This window comes from Euprymna scolopes, chromosome 43 (assembly GCF_053919585.1).
Source record: "Euprymna scolopes isolate OS-2025 chromosome 43, ASM5391958v1, whole genome shotgun sequence".
NCBI lineage: Eukaryota > Metazoa > Mollusca > Cephalopoda > Sepiida > Sepiolidae > Euprymna > Euprymna scolopes.
In genome coordinates, this window is record NC_136524.1 from 63708274 (window position 1) to 63731737 (window position 23464).

At 33.1% G+C, this 23464-nt stretch overlaps 1 protein-coding gene across 1 annotated transcript in view; it reads left to right on the forward strand.

Moving 5' to 3' along the window:
- Positions 1-23464, forward strand: part of LOC145268371 (chromosome-associated kinesin KIF4A-like) — a 123580-nt gene that overhangs the window by 48524 nt on the left and 51592 nt on the right. Inside the window, exons 8-13 of the mRNA XM_080123922.1 lie at positions 1-220; positions 2926-2977; positions 8024-8160; positions 8303-8381; positions 11347-11400; positions 13056-13247. Of these exons, the coding sequence (XP_079980048.1) occupies positions 1-220; positions 2926-2977; positions 8024-8160; positions 8303-8381; positions 11347-11400; positions 13056-13247 (734 nt within the window). The remainder of the gene's footprint in view (positions 221-2925; positions 2978-8023; positions 8161-8302; positions 8382-11346; positions 11401-13055; positions 13248-23464) is intronic.

Sequence of the window (23464 nt, forward strand, 5' to 3'; positions counted from 1 at the left end):
ATTCCCTGGGTGGAAACAGCTATACAGTAATGATAGCTTGTATTAGTCCAGCAGACTCTAACATGGAAGAGTCTTTAAACACATTGAGATATGCAGACAGGGCTGGCAAAATCAAGAATAAACCTCTGGTCAACCATGATCCTAGAGTTGCTGAACTTATATCATTGAAAAATCAAGTGACACAATTACAAATGGAGCTTATCAGTGTCACAGGAAATGCGTAAGAAAATTTTCTGTTCATATAAAAAAAAAAATTCTTTCCTCTTAGAATTTTGTTTTTAGTAAAACAATTGATCTTTATTGTTAGACTGCCAACGGTGAAAATAAGTGATGTGTTATGGCTGATATGTCTTATCGGTTTAATAAACTAAAATGATTAACAGGTGAAGTAAAACCTTTAACACTTTTATTTACCAATTTACAGATTAAATGGTAATAAAGAAGCTGCTGGATGCAATTTAAAGACTGATGTACAGACATTTTTGTTTATTTCTCAACTGTCATGGCAGATTCTGCTCTATTCTTAAGGCAATAACTCTCCCTTCTTCAGTCCAACACGAAAGACAATTGTTTATGGCCATTTCTATGTGGCTCTGTATAGATTATATATATGTATAAACCAAATTAAAATGTTGAAAAATAAAATGTACATTTATTAGGTTATCAATCATTCAAACGACGAATATACAAAAAGAATTTTTCATCTTATTCCATGGAGTTTCAAAAATTAGGCTTTTCTCTTCAGAGGAAATAATTAGCAAAATAAAAGTTTGCATGACTTTGAAAACTTGGAAACTTGTGGCATGACTGCCCCAGGGAGCGGCAGAGCTCCCCAATTGGGATGATTTAGGCTCCTGAACGGTCACGCCACAAACTTATAAAAGAATTTTTACCATCTCTTAAAAAAAAGTTCTTTACTATTGAAAGTTTCAAAGTTTGGTAAAAAAAAAAAAAATGTTTGAAGAAGATGATTTGAAAATAGTAGATAGAAGTTGAGCAATGAAATGCATGAATCCAAGTCAAATGGCAAAATCCATAAGCAATGAATTGATTGATTACATAAATATACTGCTTCGATTTGTCTTATTTTAATGCTCTATCTATAATATTGAGCATGTCTTTAATCACAATAGGTATTAATATTAAATATTCATATTATTGTGTATTTTTATAATAAATATTTTATTTATCACATATGCTTTGTCTTAAAGACTCGTAATAAGACTAATCAGTTTGGCTAGATAAGCTGATACCATCAATCACTAGGTTTGAATGTCTGGCTAAATTTACCCTTGACTTCCATTCAACATCTTTGCCCCATCGGTAACCAATATAATCTTACAAAATATAATTGAAATATATCTATTTAAGATTATATAGTGTTCAGACTTCCTGATAAGGGGATTGAAATGATGCAATATTGCTTTTAATTTTCATATTTTTCCTATAGTGTGCTTTGCCTTTGGAGGAAACAATTATGTTTATAATATTTTATTTTTCCACAAATTTCCTTTTAACAAGACCCATCAGTGTGGCTTGATAAGGCTATACCACCAGTTGCTGAGTTTGGACACCGGACTAAATCTATTTTTGACTTCCAGCATTTATGTACACTCTACAAATATTAAAAAGTAAACGTAAAGTTTATATAATCTTTTATTGATTTACTTTACTGGATTTTTCTAAGATACTTTGGGGTAGGTCTCAACCTCTTGTAAGGCTCTAGTAAGTTTCCCTGTGCTGTTGCAGAGGCATGGGGCTAAACCACCTACTGCTTCAAATGCAAACTATACATCCTGATAGTTGGTTTGTAGGTGTCAGTTTCCTTCCACACCAATGGTTGAGCTGTGGCTAATGTGTTAGAGATGATGCACTACTTGATGTTGAAGCCATCTTTGGGCAACATGTTGAATACTTGTAGTCGTTGTGAAGGTGCTATCACTGTTTGCTGTTGTGTTGTATCAGGAAGGTTCAAAAAGCTGCTGCCAATCTGTGCATCTAAGCAGATTTCCTTCCAGATTTTAAATGAAAAAGTATTTTTCAGCTTGTGTTCACTCTGTCATCTTGCATCATTGTGAAACACGAGTCCCAAGCACTTCTGATTTCCAACAGCTTCAGCATGATGATCATGCCATCATAGGTGGATGTGCAGCTGCAGACTAGAAGTAAAGATCTCATCAATCGTGCTTCAAGAGAAGCTTGATCTTGGTAGGATCACAGATGTACTTGGTGTTTAAGATGATTTAGCCATTCATAAGATGTTACCATTTTCATCAACTTCATAGCATGTCTGAATATGCCAGACACTAGGGAGTAAAGCTAACTAAGGAAGTAACTATCTCAATTGTGTAAGTAGCAATATGACTGTTAATCCAACTGATATGAACTCTGGATCAGATTACCTAATTCTGGTATACAGGATTTTTAACAGGAATATAAACTACTTTTAGAAGAGTTTTCATCCCTATTACCTCGTTGCGATCTCTACAATAACCTGCAGAAGATGCATCATTGCTTTTGTCTCAACAGAAGAAGGGGAGCATTCTTTGTATTTTTCATCCTGAAACAACCTACCAAAGGATATTGTGTTGATATCTACAATATCCAAGCTTAAAGTTGTCTTTAACAAACATTCAGATGGTATACATATATGCAATACCTTCTGTCTTTTTACATGGCTTGTTGCACTTGGCAATTTTAATCTAATTTTTTTTCCTATGAAATTGAGTGGTTAAATTAACAATCAGGCAAGATGACATATCAACCGAAACATAAATATTAATGTTGGTGACGACAATAATCTAAAGAAGGAATAAACATATTCATGATTCCATTAATTCTTAATATGTAAACTTAAAATTAGTTGTAATATTTTTTTTATTTAAATAATTTTTTATTTTCAAAAATGTCACTTTATCTTTCCAGTAATAACACAGAATGTTACCAGGAATTGGTGGCGAGAGTAAAGGAACTTGAGGTAAACAAAAATTATTCAATTTGTGCCATACAAACCATAACATTTATTTTGTTTATATATATATATATATATATATATATATAATCTTGTGAATTGAATTTTGTTAATTATTACCAAAATTCCTATTGCTGTTATTAAAAATATTAATATTTTCAATATAACATCATTTAAAATGATACAGTATACATTTTTTGTATGTTTTCAGGTTATCTTTCCATTCGTTTGACCACCTCTCTCTCTCTCTAATTTATACTAACTGTTGCACTGATCATTTCACTTTATTTCTTATTGCTCTTCCTGTTTTAAAAGTTTTTCATTTGATTTGCAGCATAAATTATAGGATTTTTGTGGTATTGAAAAATTTTGTAGATATATATGTATATGGCAATACACTTGAAAAAATTGATTAAAATATCTCAATAGCATACATAGAAAGAGCTTGCTAATTTAAGAAAGAATCTTTTTAAATTTTTTAAATCCGATTAAAAGTAAGAAAGTAATGACTATTTCTATGCCTCGCACGTTTGAATATATTTTTCCTATTTAAGATTATATGCGTTTCTTCACATTTTTTATACTACTTTTTCAGTAAAAATGTTATATCTTTGTTAAAACACAACATCAAGCAATGAAATTTGCCATATAAGTGTATTTTTGTGCAAGGAATCAGAATATAACAATAAAAACTCCAGAAATGAATGGTTTTGAAGTTATCTGCAGTAAATGCACATAAATATGTTGCAATGCCATAAAAGTTCCATGTATACATTAGAAAAAAGAAGTTAACTTGAATTGTTATGGATTTTATGTACAAAAACTGAAATCTAATATTAGGACTGCTTAAAAATGAATATATTGCAAGATTTCTTTAGTATTATTGTAGATTAACACCTGCTTAATCACACCTGCCCCTCCAAAATATGTTAATGTAAAATAATCTTAGATTTTAGGGTCGTTCTAACGTTTTAGGGTAGTTAATCATTTTCTTTCTATGAGAAATAAATATTGTGAGTTTTTTTTTTTTTTTCCTTTAATCATATGTATTTTTTTTAAGAAAGTCTTTGTAGCAAGAGGAGGCTTACATCCTGGACAGAGTTAGTGGTGGACGGGATAATGACAATTATGTATGAACACCCTGAAAACTTGGGAGAAAAAAAAAAACATTAATTATTTTAGACTTGGGGATTAGATTTACATATAAATTTAATATAAACTAATCCACTATTTCCAAATCATTCTAGCGTTTTAGAGCAGTTAATTTATTTTTCTCCGAGAAACAAATCATGTGTATATATATTTTTTTTTTTTTTTTTTTTTTTTTTTTTTAGGGAGGGGACAAGGTCTTTTTACTTTTATTTGTCTTTAGACAATTATGTGTGGTTGAATTTAAGGTTAGTGGTAGGGTTTAAGGAGATTTTTTTTCTGAATGGGACTTGTCACTCAGGTTTATGGTTAATGGTACAACAGGTTCCAGAGAGGCATTTTTAGGAGGTGGTTTAGATTTAGTGGTAGCGTAATGTTATATACTCATACACAAACTTTTCAAATTGAAAAAATAACTGCTCTAAAAGACAAGAATGGCCAGGAAATGGGGTTTCATTATACAAGGGTATTCACATATAATCGCTTAAAAGAGTAGAATCTGATTTTTTTTTTTTTTTTTTTTTTTAATTGGCAGTTATAAAGTCATTTGTTACTACAATTAAGGTTTGAAAGTTAAATATGTTTGAAAACCAATATTTTATTTTTTAAGAAAATTTACAAAAGAATCACAGACTGCATTAATTAAACCCTTTACCACCAGAATTTGTTTATGCAATAAATAGTTTAATTATGAAAATTACGCGTGACGGAAGTTAGCATGCAACTGACCCACAAACATAAACAAACCCCTCATTCATTTGTTGAACCATGCATAGACCTGTCTTTCAAAAAGACAATATTTCTTACTCTTATAGCTTGTCGAGATGACAAGCCATAAGAATAAGAAATATTGTTTATTTGAAAGTATAATTTGGTGGTAGAGGGCTAACAAAGTTGTTTTGTTTTTTTAATTTTAAAATAAACGTAAGTTATAAAACTTGTTGACTTCAAATTAAGATGATAACAGCTGTGGCTGCTTGGGTTGTAATTATTAACATTATTAGTTAAATTGTTTACTTTTACTGAAAACTGGTTACAATTTTGGGGAGACCCTATTTAAAAACATTTCATACCAAAAAAGAAATCAACACAAAATTATAATTTTAATGTATAAAAATAATAAGAAAATTAATTTACTCATTACTTGGGGTACAAAAAAATATGTGTATTATAATTTTATTTTTAAACAACCAAAAAAAAAAAATAAATGGACCAATTTATTTTGTGCATCGACAATGAGTGAGATTGTTTTTTTTTATTTTATTTATTTTTTATTTTTTTTTTTTTTATTGTTTTCCAAATTTCAAGACAAAATTCCTTATACAGAAGTGATACCAAGCTTCTGTAGGGATATAAAAAAAAATGTCTGTTTCATAACTTTAACATTTTTCTCATTACTTATCTAAAACTCTTCATATGTATCATGTAGATTATTATTTATTAAAGCACGTGATAGTATATTCATTTCTGAACAAAATAGTGGTATTTTGAGGACATAATGTGCTTTAGTTTCTGAAATATGACTATTTTAGTAGAACTACCTCAAAATTTTTATGATTGGTGGCATTATATCTCGATTTTTCACTATTTACTTCAACAGAACATATGTGAGTAGAACTAGGTACTAAATTATGAAAATATATCTATTTATGGTAATTAACTTTCATGTTGGGAATTGTCAGGCTAAAATGCATGGAATTAGTGTTAGTGGGTGTTTTTATATATACATTTTTGTGTTTAGTCTAGCTAGCTAACCAATCAAATTCATTATCATTCCCTCCCACAGGTTCATGCTCTCATTAATCACTGACAGAGCTTCTCTTAATAAAAAAATTCAACTTTTACTTCCTCTTTTGTTCTGTTTTGTACAGGAATTATGCACCCTTTTTGTTAATATATCAAACTTGGAGGTGATCTTATTTTAACATTTGTGTGCTTGGTGTACTTTTTCTATTCTGGGTGTTGTTCGAGTTTAGTTTTTCATTTAATGATTATTTTATTTATTTTTATAGATTGTTACCCTAAAGTAAAGTTTATTCTATATATACTGGTGTTTGCTATTTCATTTTTTAAAGTTTAATGCGTTGGGGGTTTTAAAGCTTAGAATTTTCAAATTCAAACATAATCTACAAGGGTCATCTGAATTGCTATATGTACTAACCTGTAATGCTACTTTCTACTTGACTATTGGTGAATATTGGGTTTCTTTAAGCTCCCAGTAATAGGTCGCTAGTCCAGTTTTTATAAGTTTTTTTCATTGAATACTTTATACTTTATGAGCACCATCACCACTGTTCATGGAAACACCTGGAGTCTACAGTTGGTCTACCAAACTAGCAGGACATCTGATAAAACTTTCTGATACTTGCATATTGATTTTTTAAAAAGAACAATTATTTATTATGTCTTGTTACATTCTTGAATAGTTATTTTAAACATTTTCTCCTTTTAAATTAAGATTTTTCCTTTTAATAGATTTCAATTTTTTTTTCTATTTTTTTCTTTTTTTTTTTTTATTATTAATAATGAATATTTAGCTCTGATTTGAGGTAATACAGACAACTTTAATAATACCCCATTATCTACTAAAAATCTTTTTTTATTTTTACCAATAGTTGATTAGGTTGAGAAGAAGTTTGTTTCGGATAAAATACAACACCTACTAGCATGATTGTATTTTTGTTTTTTCTTTTTATGTACTCCAGGAAGTGGGCTCTTCTTTTGTCATCTTTCTATTTTGGTAGATGATCTGGGAACTTATTTAGTTTATTATTTTATGCTGTAACTGCCTATGCTATCAGCACTAAAATTCTAGTATAGTAACAATCCTACTTAATATGTTCTATAATTTAAGAAGCTTTTCTATTTGTAGCATTAAGAACTTTGAGTACACACGATTTACTACAAACTAGCAAATTTGGTATGCCTTCATTATATAAAGTTTTATTATACACTAGCAGCTGTGTCGAACAAAAAATCGAGTACACTCAACATCGTCTTACCATCAACGCTTACCCTGTGAACTTGGAGTATGGGAAATTCCCATATGCACAAAACAAAATCACTGAAAAAAAAAAAATACCCTAACTAATGGTAAGGATAATGAGTAAACATTGGATAAAATGATGGTTAAAATTATTACGAACTTGCCAGGATTTGAACCTAGAATCTTCTGATCCGTAGTCAGATGCATTATCCATTGCACCACAAGTTCTGTCCGTATGCTGAAAGATGTTACCACAACTGTATACAGACAGTGCTAAATTCCATTGACATGGGTAGGTAACTTTTTTGACAAAAACGAAACGGGCTCAAAAACCCTTATTTTGGGCTTTTTGTGTGACTTGGTGTTGTTTGTTATGAACCATATATAGATAAGGACAATCTAGGGACTGACACCTTTTAAGGAAATAAAGAATTTTTCAATTCGGAGTATCCATTCAAAAGTTTTATTGGTATATATACACACACATAAATAAACATTTAGAATTTTATTAATAGTATAGATTAGGATCCAGTGCTGGTTCATTCAAAAAGAAAACAAATTTTTCCAACAAGATTTTAGCAAATTTTTAACCTGCTTACATGTAATTCCCTTAAAAGAAAAATGGTAGATTTTTGTGTATATGGAAGTGGATAGCATAGGGTACAAATTTACCATCTTGAATTTTCTTTTTTCTTTTTTTTTATAAAGACTTTTCATCTAACGTAAGTTATCTACTGTAAGAACTATAACTATCTATATAGTCTGCTCAAAAATGAAAAGTACAAATGAAATATCTAATGTCAAAAGAACATTTTTTTTATTAAAGGAAATCATAAACTAATTCGGTTCAAATCAAAGATGTGGGCATGTAATTCTTATTGAATGTCTTAAAATATATATTTTTTTATACTGAACAGAAACAAAATAAGAATTTAACAGAAGAACTAAACGCATCTCTTGAACGTGGCGCTCAGCAACTGGAACAAATAATTAAAGCTGAAGCTCAAAATGAAGATCAGAAGAATAAGTTAGAAACAGTTTTAGCTATTTGTAGGTAAGTCAATCTAAAAAACACTTTTTTTACATCCTGACTTTTGTCTTTTAACAACTGAAAGTGAATGAATATTCTTGTTTCATTGGATTTAATTTAAAATGAAAAAAAATTTTTTTTTTTTTTTTTTTTTAACTTCATTTAGAAAATTAAGTGAGAAAAATAATCAAGATGATGAAGATACACACAAGTTGAAAGAACAATTTGAAAGTGTACAAAATGCTGTAAGTATGAACAGTTTTATCATGCATTCAGATTTTCTGCAATTTCAGTGAACATTTTCAGCTTTTTATAAACATGAATTTTATATGAGTAAATCTTTGAATGAATTGCAATACTTATAATTTGTAAAAAAAAAAAAAAAAAAAAAAAAAAAAAAAAAAAGTGGGAGGGGGGGGGTTAAATAAAAGAAGAACAAGGTTTTTCCATAAACAGACGATTCTGCTTTTCTTTTGAATACACAGTTGATTGTTTGTGACAAGAATTTGCAACTCTGAATCTGTTCTAAAAAGAATAGATAGGTGATCGACGGATATGTCTGCAGATATAAGAAAATGTATTTTGCTTGGGTTGGCTGCAGTGTTTAGAATAGTGTGTTTTTGTTAACCATAGGAGGTTGAGCGGTCATGAGAGGTTTATACCTGAAATTAGCCAGTCTGCAGATGTGAGAAACTGTATTTTGTTTTTATTGGCTGCTGCTGATTATAAGGAATAAGAGGATCAAAAGTACCATGAGATATGTTACAAAGGCTTATTATTGAGGCCAACTAACTGGCAACTAGCTTAATATCGCACTGCCTTGTTTTAGATTGGCATTAGAGTAAACTATAGGAGTGAATCTTAGTGTGAACTCCAATTATTCTTTCCTATAATAATTTACAAGAAAAATATTGTAAAATTAGAAAGAAAATCAAGCTATTCTATAAACAAATAGGTGTAAGTGATTATGGTTCATTGGGTTGTTTCTCAGTCAGCAGGTTCATGGTCACTGATTCTCAGAGAGTAGTGCACACAAGCAATGGTCACTATAATTTTGTTGCTCTTCTGGTACTTTTTGAGTATATGATCCATATGTAGATAACAATTATGTGTCTTGCTTAACAAGATGAGTAATATGAAATTTGATTTGAAACTAATTGTTGAATTATCAAAACCTTACTTGATCGTATGATCCTGACTGGGCAGAGAGATGAATAGTATTTGTTGGACAAGAACTGTTACGTTTCAACATTGATATAAAAACCTTGTCAGAGGCAGGATTTTGCCACTCTGATGTAAGGGGTACTATTTGAGATCAAATTTACAGAGATACTATGTAGAGAGTTAAGCAGTAAGGTGTCTGTTCACATTATACTTGAACTTCTGCATGTCAGTACGGTCAGCAAAGCAGAGACCTGGGAGGAAATTCTAAAGTCTAGCAGTTCGAGGAAAGAAACTATTTGAGTAGAAGGTTTTCCGGCATCTAGGGATCTCTATAGTGTAGGGCTTAGATGTTGCTGCTTTTCAGGTTAGTCAGGAGTATTTATGTCGAGGGGTGGGGATACAAGTGCTTTGAGTTTGTCAAAGCACATTCCATTAAAATATTTTTAAAATGGGCACAGAAATGCAGCATTTCAGCGATGGGACAAAGTTTGGAATTTGGTTGCTAGTTCAGGAGCTATTAGGTTGACGACTCTTTTGACCCCTGTCTAAGAGTGAGAGACTAGTGGCAGATGTACCAACCCAGCAACAATACTCCATGCATGGGAAAATAGTACTTGTGACTCAAACAAATTGCCAATTTGCAAACTTAAACTACTTATTGAGTAGATAAACTCTGCCTATCACCCAGCTTTCATATTCTTTCTTTGGCTATTAACCAGGCATAGAGATGTCATCACAGTGACTCAGCAGAGACACCCAGTTTTTGGACTTGTTTCCTGATTAGGGCAATGAATGCCATTCCCAGCTCCCACATCATTCCCTTTCCTTCTCTAAAACTAAGGATTTTGGAGGTACTTGATTGTTGCATATATCTACGATTAGACTGGGCCACTCTTGTCTGAGAGGTTTGAGTGTATTGGCTTAACAGTTTGTCTAGCTAATGTATATTGACAGTACAGAAGCTCTATTTCTTTGGTAGCATTTAGAGCAGCTACTCTATCACCAGTTGTATGAGAGTAGTCATGTTGAGATGAAAACAAATTATTAATACCTTTCTTTTTTTTTACAAGGTGGTCACCACTTATCAAGGCCTGGAAGCCACTCGGGGATAAGGATTATTGCGTGTACAGTATGTTAGTGTTGAGATTGGATAAAGTGCCTTACTTAAGGGGGCGGTTCATCAGGAATTTGTTTATGTTGGACTTGAAGACATCCAGATTGTAGTCAGATGGGAAACAGGCAAACGGAACAGTTTCACAGGCATGTACTTCTAAGAAAGAAGCTTTGTTCATGCAATCTACGTTTTGGTTTTGGCGCAGATAAAGAGTGTGGAAAATTATTGACAGTGGTTTCAGCTAGACTGGTGTTTTTTGTGAAAGATTGGAAAGGGGGGACCAGGGATTGGAGCTCAGACAAGCACTTGCCATGGAAATAACGATAAAACAAAGACAGGCTTGCAACGTCTCTCATGTGGGAGAGAGGTTGCAGGGAAGAGAAAAGGGCATCCCCACTAAGCCATGAAGCCTATTTTGTACTCTGTCAAGGCAGGATAAGCTGTTTTTAGCAACTCCTGCCCAGATGTGGCAGCAGTACTCCATCCTTGGACGTACTTGGCTTTTATATAGATAGAGAATTGCATTAACAGTGAGATATCTTCTGGAGCGGTAGTAGGATCCTACCATTTTTCCAGCGACCTTGGCAACAGACATGATGTACGTGTTCCATTTCAGATCAGGAGTAAAGATCAAGCCCAGAAGCTTATCAAAACATGGAACTTCTCCTAGACGAGAGTCATCCATTTCAATTGATGCCAGATGGGGATCAGAGCTTGGTTTTAGATGCATTACTCTTCCCACCCCACAAAGAAAAACAAACCTAAAATATAATTTAATGGGTACTTGATAAACACAGCTTGTCAATTTCTGATTTCAAAATCCAAAGGTGTCATACAGTAGACCTTTTCTCTTTAACTGATATTTTTTATTTTTCAAATTCTAAGCAAATAATTTTTTTAATAAAATTTATTTTCTCCTTTATTTTTTCCAGGTTGAGAGGCAAGTTAATGACACAAAAATTGAATGTGGAGAAACTTCTTTAGAAGTAAGCCTTTGATAAAATTACTTTGCCAATTTTTATTCATAATAATCTTTTTGAATACTTTTCTTAAGTGATTTTATTGACAATATTAAAGTTATATAAAAAAAATAGACATTAACAGTGTTGAAAGAGTCCTGGGATTTAAGATTTTAGCATATGGGAGACATAATCAAAGACTTCAAATTGAAAGAGAAAAGGAGCTGAAAATTCGACCTCAACTAAAATATTAATTCACTAACTCGCAAAAAATTGGAAAGAAAAAATGAAGCAGCAAAAATGAAACCTATCAGAAGTATACTAGCTGAAGGAGTTTTTAAAAAGATAGTCAAAGTCAGATGTGGGTAAAATTGCGTTATTAGTATTTGGGTGGATTTTATTTCCTCTCTTTCTCTTTCTTTCTTTTTCTTGTTTTGCTCTTATTCTATTCCTGTCTTATCTTGCTTTCCTTTTCTCTCTCATGATAGTTCTCTCCGAAAATGTTGATTTTGTCATGAAGGCTAAAACTTAAAAATGATTAATGTCAGAGGTAAAGGAGTTAGATAGCTTTTGTTTTATCAAAGAATACTCCACCACTAACAATGAGGGTCTCAATTTCAGTCTTTTTTTTTTATTATTCTACATAAGCTACTCAAAAATAAAGATTCTATAGAAAACATTTTGAGTTTAAAACCAAAAAGAAAGAATTCTATTAGTAAATACATTGATACATTTGCATTATATATCTAAACAAATTTGCTATGGAGGAATTCTAATTTTAGACAATTTGTTGTGGATACTTCATCACTATTATTAAAAGGAACATCTTGAGCCTGCTCTCAGCCTGCCAAACCAACACGACATCTGTAAAAACTTCCTGATATTAAAAAAATATTCAGAGCCATTTCTTTAATTTGGCAGCTGAAAAAATTATTTAGAATAATGCAGCAACAAAGTAAATGTTTATATGATCTTCAAAATTTAAGTTTAATAATCAGATTTTGTTGAATAATATGCTTATTACTTTTAATGTGCATTTAAGGTAAGATCATCCAATGTTGATTAGGGATTTATCTGATGTTGCTATGGTAAAAACTTCAACTTTATTCATTTTATTTTAGGATAGATAAAAATCAAATTATATTGTTCTGTCAACTAAAACAGTACAATTCATAATAAATACCTTTCAAATGATAACATTCATTTTATTGATTTGTATATTTAGCTGAAATTATTTTTACAGAAAAAGGTTTTAAAAAGAATGAAATTTCTTCAATTAAAATAAGAAACATTCATTTTATGTGCTTTTAGAATATTTAACTAACAATTAAGTTTATGGGAGAAAGGATCTTTTATTTTTTAATAGTACTGACCTTGAACAATTAAGTTTATGGGAGAAAGGATCTTTTATTTTTTAATAGTACTGACCTTGACAGACATTTATTATTCCAAAAGGAATATTATTATTAACAGTAAGTTATAAAGATTGATGTAGATGGCATGATAAAGTTTGATAAAGTGAGTCTCGCTCACATCTTAAAACAAAAATTTAAAACAAAGCTATACATGTAATATAATTGAATAAAATGAACTCATAAGTAGAGGCTGACTGTGGCAACATTCAGAATCAAACCCATTTCTGATACAGCATATATATTACGTCAGTTTTTCTTTTTTAATAGGAAGCTGATCAGAGTTTGGGTGATGATTACATGAATACATCGGAGGCACGGCAACTTACAACTCAGCATGCATTGAAACAAGCTGTATTGAGCAGAGAACTTGGTGAACTGAATGCTATCTTGACGAAAAAACAGAAATTGGCTGCACAAATGGCTCAAACAAACATTCAAGAAATAACAGCGCAATTCGAGGTATGTATTTATTCATATTTCATAAATATATATCTAATATATCAAATTAAGCCGGTTGGTCTTTCAATGTTAGACTGAAATAACCATGCATCAGCTAAATCGTTCCTTGATTTTGATTACCCCCTCTCCCCTACCTTTTTTGCATTTTTTCCCATTAGCATAAATATAATTTCGTTTGCACTGATTTCTTATTGATATTTATTTGGACTGATTAGGAATATTGATACAATGGTGATATTTTCTTTTATTCATCTAAACGGCTTAATTCTTTAGAGTTTTTTTCTCCATTTTCTTAACTGTTTTGACTATATGATAAAAACAATGATATATTTAAATTAGAATTATTCAACTATTTATGGCTATGTTGAAAGAATGGATGAGAGTTCTTACGTAAGATGTAAAACAGTTGAGAAAGCACTATCAGTGGGGTAGTAGGGAGAAGTTATAAGGATGGACTTGAGAAAAAGAGGGATAAATAAAGACCTTTCCAGAGATAGATTAGATTGGAAATTAATTTCTAAAAGCATCCTACACATGCCTGCATGTAAAATGAAAGTTAAACCGAATATGATATAGGTGAAATGGGCATAGATAGAAAAGTCCTTTTTTGCTAATCTTGGATGATGATACCATGGTGAATGAACAAAGGATGAGGTATTAAGAATAACTGGGACGATGCTAGCATGACAAATAAATACTATCCTCACCCATCTCAAGAGGGACTTAGTGCCTGAGAGAATAATAAAGTAATAACAATAGATAGTACACTGAATTGTCTGGAAGGAATGTTGCTTTTATTTTATTTTTTATTTTTACTCATGTTCACCTCTAACAAGGCATATGGCCACTTGGATACAAGAGGCTACTATTTGGGACCATGCCTAGGAAAGATTACCAAGATGTTGGTTTATGTTACATTTAAACTTCTGCATATTAGTACAGCCAGAGAAGCAAGTAGCAGGAAAGGAATTCCAAAGTCAAGCTGTTCTAGGGAAGAAATTATTAGAAAAGAGCTTTCTGGCTTTTAGGTACCTCAACAGTGAAGGGTGAGATTTTGTTACTAAGTAGGTTTGTCAGGGATATGTACGTCGAGGGGGCACAAGTGCAACAAATTCAATATAGCACATTTTATTAAAATATTTATAAAACAGGCACAGAGATGCAACATTGCGGCGATGGGACAGGGGTAGGAGCATAGTTGACAAAGTGGGCCCTATTAGATTTAAAACTCTTTTTTGGATCTTATCCAAGAGGGAGAGGCTAGTGGTAAATACACCAGCCCAGATGTGGCAACAATACTACATGCATGGGTGAATGGTAGCCTTGTAGAGGTACAGGATACTCTCAGGTGTGAGTAGTCTTCTAGCTCGATAAAGGAAACCAACCTTTTTTGCAGCAGCCTTTGCAATATTCTCAATGTGTTTGTTCCAGCTGATATTGTCTGCAAATGTTAGGTTGAGAAGTTTGAAAGAAGAATTCTCAGGTAGGGTGTTATTTGTCATGATATAGGCGGTTGGAGAAGCAACTTTTAATTGTTAAAGGAGAGCGAAAGTCTTACTAGCATTAAATGTTACCATCGATTTGCGGGCCCCATTCCCATACGGTTTGAAGGTCATTTTCTAACAATTCTGCCATTGTCTTAGATTTATGCACTGTTGTTCTTCCCTCATGCCTGTTATAGACCATTATATCATCAGCAAATATACCCATTTCAGACACAAAGGAGGTCGTTTATAAATATCAGGAGTAATAGTGGTCCAAGGATCGACCCTTGAGGCACTCCAGCATTAATGTGATACTGCTTGGATGTATGTCCAATAATGACAACATGGATAGTCTTATTGTCTTTGAAAGATCTAATTATATTTAGTACGTGTTCAGTTATACTGTATGATTTAATTTTCATTAGCAGCCCTTCGTGTAAACTTTGTCAAAGGCCTTGGATATATCAATGGATACAGCCCTGGCATTGCCCACCTTATCTAGTACATAATACATGCTTCAGAGATGATTATTAAAATATCTGCATTAGAACGACATTGCCTAAATCCATATCTGCTTGTCAGAGAGAAGATTTGCTTTTGTGAGGTGGTGGATTAGTGCTTGATTAATTAAGGTCTCAAAGATTTTAGCGAAGAGGGGGAGGAGACTAATAGGGTGATAATTTAAAGAGTCAGTCCTTTAACCAGAATTCTTGTACACTGGTACCACAAGAGGCCATTTTCCAGCTATTAGGGAAGCAAGATTCAGCAATCAGTCCTTTTGTAGTAGCTTGTTGTTTTGAGCAATGGCTCCTCATCTTGGGATTGGGATTTAAGTGTGATGTCAGCTGATACCACTAGGTGGTCTGCGTTTCCAAGTGGACTGTGGACATTAGTCACACAATCCTCAAGTACTATGGTGAGGAATGGGTCTTGAAATGAAGTTTGCTGGTGTTCACGATCTAGTAGGAGGGTTGGGAACATTACTGTTTGTGTGAGGAAATGGGCTATAGAACAGCTATAAGTAGAATGCTCAGCTGCATTTGTGTAACCTGAGAAACCCAGCCAATTTTTATGGTTAACATTAAAGTCACCAAACATATGTAATTGGGCGTTACTATCTAAGGAGAGTGCTGCATCTATACTATCCGAGACCTGATCGATTAGGGTACAATGTATCATGGCAAATGAAAATATACTACACTACCACCTTCCAAAAGCAGGAAGTAAAGCCTGGAAGGATAGTATCATGATGAACAAATATATTCTACACTCTCTCCAAAGGAAGTGGTAATGCTTGGTAGGATGGTGTCATGACAACAGAATGGATACTATACTACTTTTTATTTTTTTTTATTTATTTATTTTTTTTTTTTTTTTACACAGTGATCACCACTTATCAAGGCCCGGAAGCCACTCAGGGATAAGGGTTATTGCAAGTACATTACGTTAGTGTGGAGATTTGATGAAGTGTTTACTTAAGGGGGCGGTTCTTTAGGAATTTGTTAACGTTGGACTTGAACACATCCAAGTTGTAGTCAGGTGGGAAGCAGGCAGACGGAACAGAGTTCCACAGGCGTGCAGTTCTAAGAAAGAAGCTTTGTTCATGGAATCCGCGTTTTGATTTAGGCACAGATATAGAGTGGGGGAAATTTTTCACGGTAGATTCAGCTAGATGGGTGTTTTTCGTGAAAGATTGGCGAGGGGGGAACAGAGATTTGAGTTCAGACGAGCACCTGCCATGGAAATAACGATAAAACAAGGATAGGCTCGCAACGTCTCTTCTGTGGGAGAAAGGTTGCAGGGTAGAGAAAAGTGCATCTCCCACGAAGTCTATTTTGTACTCTGTCAAGGCAGGATAGGCTGTTTTTAGCAGCTCCTGCCCAGATATGGCAACAGTATTCCATCCTTGGACGTACTTGGCTTTTATATAGATAGAGAATTGCATCAGTAGTGAGATATCTTCTGGAGCGGTAGTAGGATCCTACCATTTTTCCAGCGACCTTGGCAACAGACTTTATGTACGTGTTCCATTTCAGATCAGGAGTAAAGATCAAGCCCAGAAGCTTGTCAAAACACAGGGCCTCACCCAGACGAGAGCCATCCATCACAATTGATGCCAGCTGGGGATCAGAGCGTTGATGATGTAAAGATAGGAGCTTGGTTTTAGATGTATTAAAAGTAACCAGCCACCTCTTCCTTCATTGTACAATGCACTCTAGATCAGAGGAGAGACAATCAGAGAGAACTTTGTCATTTATGGCCTTAGATGTGTTGCTATAGATGGTCGTGTCATCAGCATAGATGTCAACAAATGATTTAAGTAGTAATACACACGGACGAAAAAACGCTTTGGATAATCACAGATTTCAAGGTAGTTCTACTAAAATAGCCATATTTTTTAAACCAAAGCACTTCAAGTCTTCAAATTACTACTGTTTTGTTCGGAAATGAATATACTTTCAAATGAATTAATAAATATGAATGTACATTATATATTTTAAGAGTTTTAAGCAAATAAAGTGATAAAAATGTGAACGTCATAAAATGGCGTTTTCGGTAAGGTTTTGTAATGACCCCCCCTGTTTTCTAAAGGTCCGTACCGTGATTGTATGAAGAATTTCGTCATGAAATTTGGGAACCAATTAGAAGAGGTGTTAATCTTAATACTGTCAAGTGTCCGAAATATTTTTGACCATTTCTTTTTTTGTCGTGTTAAAAATAAGACTTTAATATGACGAGTATTGAACATTTTGAAAAAAAAATTATTCGGACACCCAGTAGTAAGTAAATCAATCTTTTTACTATCTTTATCAATTAAAAGTATTATTTTATGTTGAGTAGGACCGCGGTAATTGATAATTTAAAAGGACCTACCCGAGAAAAAAAATTGTTTATATTTCTCGAATTTGGTCAAATGAAGTTAGTATTTTAAAGAAGCAGCAGCAGCTCCAGCCTGTAGAATCAGCCATAGCACAGCACAGTGTAAACAACACGCGTTCTTTAATTTTTATTCAAGAACGAATTAAGAAAAATATGAAAATATGAATATAAATGTTCTTATACGTTTAATGAGAGCTATTTTGTTATCAGAATAACATTAGTTTAGAACTATTCGGTTTTCAGAATGTATAATAACAATCCCAACCAATTCGGCATTATGAATCTGTTGCAATTTCTTACATTGCTCGTCAAATTTAAAAACATGGTTAAAAAAACAAAAACTACAATTAGGAAGCTTGCATGCACTTTTATTCTTTAAATTAGTCTTGAACAACGAATTAAAACAATGTTTTACTGCGAACAGCCACAAATGTTTTTTTTTTAAATCAAAATAAGTATCAAAATCTCGTTCATACATAGATTCGAAAAAGTTGTCAAAAAACAAATATATAACAAATAAATGTTATCAAAGGCAAGATAAGTTACTTTTCTACCTAACTGGATATATATTTTTGTGTTTTTATTCAATGTAACATGTTTATTCAGCTCGAAATACATACAGTGTTTACCGATGTATTGGAAAATTAAAAATAGCGCCCGGCCCGACTCTCTTTGACACGGTAAGTTTGAGAAAAGGAGTTAAAAATTAAAAAACAACTATACAAAATACTGTTAAAAACTCACCGAATATATGTCAGCCTATGTCACGGTAACATATTGAGCGAGTTTCTAGCAGTATTTTGTCTACTTTTTTATTTTTAACTCTTTTCCCCAAATTCACCGTTTCAAGAGAGTCGGGCGGCGGGCGCCATTTTAAATTTTCCAAAACATTAGTAAACACTGTTTTCAAGCTGAATAAACATGTTACATTAAATAAAAACACTAAAAAATTATCCAGTTAGGTAGAAAAGTAACTTGCTTTATATAACATTTATTTGTTATATATTTGTTTTTTTTTGACAACTTTTTCGAATCTATGTGTATAGTAATACAAACCCTCAAAATCTATATCAATATTCTTGAAATTTTAAAAGCAGTTAGAAAACACATCAAACTACAATTAGGAAGCTTTCTATTTTGTTATTTTTTTTTCTACTTATTAAGCGAAAGATATTTTACAACCTGCTCCAGCGTAGTATAAACGGCCTATGGAATTAACACCTTCAATCTCGAAAATAGAAATCAACAAATTTTTGAACGCTCTCTTTGAAAAAAAGCTCTCTTAACTTTACCTCTAATACAAATTATGTGTGGCAAGTCTCCTCCTAAAACACTCTTTAACCCTAACAATAACACTAAGTTCGAGTGGCAAGCGCCCCCCAACAAAATACCTCTCTAAGCCACATACAAGCATCTAAAACAAACAAACAAAAAATAGACCCTTCCTTAAAGAAAAATACACATAAAAATAAATTGGTTAACTGTCCTAAAATGCTAGAATGGCCAGGAAATGATGAATTATTTTACATTAAATTTTTGTGAAACTAACCGCTCCCCCCCCCCTAATATTGTTTTTGTTAGCTTTGTCTCTGTCAAGTTTTCAGTATGTTCGCACATAATTTTCCTTAGCCCTACAATTAATTCAAAGACCGAATGGCAACCCTCCTCATATTCTCATTGCATAGAAACCCTCTTAAAACTACACATAATCATCTTAAAAAAAAAAAAAGCATGCATATTTTCCCATAGAAAAAAAAAGTTAACTGCCCTAAAATGCTAGAATGACCTGTAATAGGAACTTATTTTACATTCAATTCTAAAATAATTTGTTTATCTTTCATTAAAGTATTTCATGGCATTTTATACATAATTTCCTAAAAAGGTAGAATCACATTTTGGAGGGGTGGTCAGGAGTTGAGTGGGGTTAAACAGAAGGTGTTAATCTACAATAATACCAAAAAAATATTGCAATATATTCATTTTTAAATGGTCTTATGTTTAGATTTAAGTTTTTTGTACATAAAGCACATTACAATTCAACTTTGAGTTCTCCAACTTCTTTTCTGTTTATGGATACATGGCATTTTTAAGGAATTGCTGCATATTTATGCACATTTACTGCAGATTATTTGGAAACCATAAACTTTGGGAGATTTTCAGTTGCATATTCTGATTCCTTGTACAAAAATACACTTATATGGTAAATTTCATTTCTTAGTCTTGTGTTTTAACAAAGATATGACATTTTTACTGAAAAAGTAGTGCAAAAAATGTGACGAAACGCATATGGTCTTAAAGAGGGAAAAATATCCAAACGTGTGAGGTACAAAAATAGCCATAACTTCCTTAATTTTAATCAGATTTCAAAAATTTAAAAAGATTCTTTCTTAGCTCATCAAGCTCTTTCTATGCAGACCAATATTGAAATATTCAATGCTATTTCAATTTTTTCATGTGTATTGCTAATTTAAGTATGTGTTTAGGGAGGTCATTGATGTAGATCAGGAAGAGAGTTGGGCCCAGGATTGACCCCTGAGGGATTCCAGCATTTATATTGCAGGCCTCCGATTTTTGTCCATCTACCACTACTCTTATGAGCCTATCGGAGAGAAATGATTTAATGATTGAGAAAACATTTCCAGTTATACCGTAGCTGGAAATCTTGTGAAGTAGACCCTTATGCCATACCTTGTCGAAGGCCTTTGATATGTCAAGAGCAATTGCCCTAGAAAGGAATCCTTTATCAAGAGATTCACTAATCCTGTGAGATATAACCGTCAGCACATCTGTGGTAGATCTTGCAGAGCGGAAACCATATTGTGTGTCACTAAGAAGGTTATTCCTGCTGAGGTGGTTGACTATTTCTCTATTTAATATGGATTCCAGCAACTTACTCATAACACACAGGAGACTTATTGGTCTGTACTGAGTGGGAAATGACTTATCACCTGAATTCTTAAATACAGGGCAAACTGATAATGTCTTCCAAGAAGTCGGAAAGCACTTCTCCTTAAGGCAGCTCTTAAATAGTTTCGTAAGTATGGGAGCAAGTTCTGGTTGAAGTTTTTTTAACACTATAATTGGGATGCCATCAGGGCCAGTTGCTTTACTGGAATTTAGGTTCTTGATTAGCTTGGCGACCTCATGCACAGATATTTTTATGTTACCTAGCTTGTTCTGTGTTATAGGAGGAAATATGGGGAGTTGATGGCCTTCGTCGCATAGGGTAGAATTAGCTGCAAAGTTCTTTGCAAATAGTTTGGCCTTGTCTGACGCTGACGAGATGACCTCTGGTCTATTGATAATGGTTGGGATAGAACGCACACTTCTGTTCAGGATCCTATTTGTTATTTTCCAAAACTGGTGGGAACCAAGCCGCTGATCAGCTACCTTCCAAAATAGAACTAATACCTGGAAGGATCCTTCTCTATGAAAGAGAAGATGGTAATCTTGCAAATATGGTATCATGGCAACTGAAAAGATACTACAGTCTCACCTCCTCCTCAGGATTCCCATCCCTTTAAAAAAAAAGTGATTCCTGAAAGGACAGCCTTACAACAACAGAAAGATATACTACTCACCCCCATTGAAAAATAATACATTAATAGATTAAATCAAGAGTCTGTACCATTGTTGGAGTGGCTTGTTCTTTGTTGGCTGAGGTATGGTCATGTGCAGTTCTGTGTTCCACACTCCAGGCTTTGCCTTCTCACCCTTCGAGAAGCAAATAGTTTATTATTGCTAATTTCTTGAAGTATTTTTGCAGACCAGAGTGCTCTTCCTCTGAAGTGCTGGCTTTTCAAATCATACTTTCACAACCATGTGTCACATCTTGCTGCTTTGGAAGGGAGCTAAACATCATGTTTGTGTACAATCAAGGTTTAATATCTGTTCTCAGCAACATCAGATGTTTTACTATTGAAAAATTTATTTTTGATTTTCCATTTTACTTTAGTGTAAGTCCCATCAATCAATTGCTGGGTTTAAAACTTGATTTTTCTATGAGATCCATCGATATCTGAGTGTTTAGCTAAAGTTTACTTTTACCTTTCAAACATTAAGTGAAGATGTGAAGGACATTAATTTTCCTCTTCCCAATTGACTAGTTTATGCTAATGTTCTAGTATATCCTTCTTGTGGTCTCTCTCTCTTATTGGATTACAGGATAAGGATTAATCTAGTCTGGTAGAGTATCTAGCTATGTACTGTTACTTGAGGTAACATCCCTAAGAGAAAGTGCACTGTGCCTCATATGAGTCAGTGTGTAACCGTGTCGAGAGGACCTTATTTGAGCGTCAAATACTGAATGTTATTTTGAACATTTCATCAGTTTACTTGTAAGGTGAAGTATCCTCATATCAGGTTGTCCTAACAAACCATTGTACAGAGAGGTTGAAGACAATTAAGGATATTGTCTCAGGTAATTCAGGCTTATATATAAGAAACTATGAAAATGATAAATGTATATTATAGAAATCAAATTAAAAACTGTTTGAAAATTAGGAATACCTAATACTGTGTCTGGTGCAATCAGATCGGACTGTCTGAAGATGGCTTCCTGACTCAGATGCACCTAATTTAAAACACACTAAGAATATTATAAACTCTTTCCCTTCGCAGAGCTAAATCATGTTCTGCAGGGCTGGGAATAAAAACAACAAAATCCACGACAAGTCTTTACCTTTATCTCTACCTTACTCTACAAAATCAGTAAGTCGGAACCATGAATAAATATAGGAAGATGCAAACAACATGAAGTATAAAACCTTTCTTTTTTTCTCCCCCTGTTAGTAGAGCATCAGTATAAGGCGCCTGATATCTTGCAAAGGGTAAAAATCTTAATGGGGCAACCAGTTAGCCATGGATTGCTTTAGGATGTAATCCTGGTGATTCAGATAACCTAAACCTGGATGCATAGAAATCTGGGCACCGCAACGCATCACTTTGGTTCTTACTTTGGCTAGAAGGCAGTGGCAAATGTCAATCAATTGGAAAGACCAGAACAAATGTATTTTTGAGGACATAATGAACATATGAAATAGAAAGTGCTTGAGAACTCCTTATCAAAAGAGTATATACTCCATGTAGCCCCAACATCATCAAAACGAATGGGTTTCCTCATTACTATGTCCCAATTTTGGACTCAAAGGTGGGTAAGGAGCATGGTTGATAAAGAATAAACCCCAAAACACATGGCTAAAAAAAAAAAACATACTTTCCCCTCAAAACCCTTAAAAGAAACCATTCCTCTGACTCTGACCTCTCTAGCTCAGATGATGAAAAAAATCCCAAACTAGGAAAACCATACCATCTATAAGCGAAGGAAACTTCCAAAGATTCTTAGTTATTGAGTTAATAGAAAAGAAAAAGATTGGAGACTCCTCACCTTTTCTAATAGAATGCACCTAAAGATGCCCGATCTCTACTTAAAATGAAGAATTGCCATGAGTATAAATGCAAAATCTTTCCCCATAAAAGACTAAACACTTCAAAAGGAGTGATTTGAAGCTACAAGCTATCATTAGCAACAGAGAAAGAATTAAAACCCGAATTGAAAAAAAAAGGAGTGATCAACCAAATCCATATCAATATAAAAATACACAATAAAAAATAACTACAAATACATATATATATTAACTTTTAACATCCCAACAGTACTCAAAGAAATCAAGATCAGCTACTTAAACGTAAAAGTAGAACAATACATTCCAGCTCCGTTAAGGTGTTTCAACTGCCAAAAATATGGACATCATAAAGAAGTCTGTAAAGGAAAAAGAATATGTGGAAAATGCGGCAACAGAGTCAGATCACACTGAAGAAGAATGCATAAATGAAGTGAAATGTGCTAACTGC